The sequence below is a fragment of the Fonticula alba genome (genome assembly GCF_000388065.1).
Source record: "Fonticula alba strain ATCC 38817 unplaced genomic scaffold supercont2.2, whole genome shotgun sequence".
NCBI classification, from domain to species: domain Eukaryota; order Rotosphaerida; family Fonticulaceae; genus Fonticula; species Fonticula alba.
Window position 1 is genome coordinate 2,061,477 of NW_009242972.1, and position 1,067 is coordinate 2,062,543.

The 1,067-nt window shown below is 68.2% G+C and overlaps 1 protein-coding gene across 1 annotated transcript in view; it reads right to left on the bottom strand.

Moving 5' to 3' along the window:
* Positions 1 to 542: 542 nt before the first annotated feature.
* Positions 543 to 1,067, bottom strand: part of H696_01457 (STE/STE20/PAKA protein kinase) — a 4,100-nt gene continuing 3,575 nt past the window's right edge. Inside the window, exon 7 of the mRNA XM_009495352.1 lies at positions 543 to 1,050. Coding sequence (XP_009493627.1) covers positions 964 to 1,050 — 87 coding nt within the window. The 3' untranslated portion in view covers positions 543 to 963. The remainder of the gene's footprint in view (positions 1,051 to 1,067) is intronic.

Here is a 1,067-nt window from a genome sequence, read left to right on the forward strand (position 1 = left end):
GGAGGGCCAGGAGGTTGCCGGAGAAAAGAGGGCCGGGGGGGGGGGAGGGGGACAATCGGGGGTGTACACGGCCAACCAGAGGCAAGCCCGGCCGTGGGCGGGGAAAAACCCGCCCGCCGGGTGCGCGATCTGCGCCGCCCACACCCCGCACAGGCGCCTCGCCCTAGCTACGAGTGTGCCCCTGGCGCTTAGCCGCGTCCGCACGGCCAAGATCGCGACTGGGCCCGCCGTGTGGGCCCGCTGCCCCGCAGTCCCTGCCCCGGCGGCGGCGGCGGCCAGTTGACATGTCACTGCACATGTGCCAACGAAAGGGTGCGATCGCCCGGGCTCCCGCGCTCGGCCGTGCCTTTTCCCCGGCCCGGGCCTGCCCCGCGCGTGGGCTCTGCGCTGCCAGGCACTTTCCTCCAGGGTCACTGGCCGTAAGCGTGTGCATGTGCATGTGTGTGCGGGGGGGAATATGCCCGTGGCGAGCCTCAGTCCCGCATGCCCGCACGATGGACGCGGATGAATCAAAGGCCGAGGGGGATGCAAAGGCTGTGTATTGTTTTTTTGGGGGGGGGGGGGGCGCTTTTCTGGGCAGCACACACGGGGAGAGAAGGAGGCAACAAGATGGAGTGGCTGCTCTCCTCGGGGTGGGTGGCTGCCAGAGGGGCGGGGAAGATGGGCAACACGCCACAAATGCCTAGGGCAGGCGGGGGGAGGGATGGAGGGGATATGCCGAGGTGCATACCTCAGGTCCCCCTCTGGCGGGGAAGCGGGAAGAGGGAGGAGGCAGGGGAAACTGTGTGGGAGAAGGCGAAAGGGGGAGGCATCAGATACAAGGACGGTGAGGGGGCCGCCGAACCAGTGGGGAGGGAGGGGCGTCGATCGGGGGAAAGGGGGGGGAGGAGGGGAAGAAGGGAGAAGCAGCGGCGCCAGAACCAGGGATAGAGGGAAGGGACAAGGGCCAGTGGCGGGGCGCAATTAACTGGACTGCGCCTTGCTGGCCTTGGCGGCGCGGATGACGAGCTTCAGCGAGCGGTTGGGCTCGGCCTTCTTGATGAAGTCATGCTGCACGCCGCAGAAGG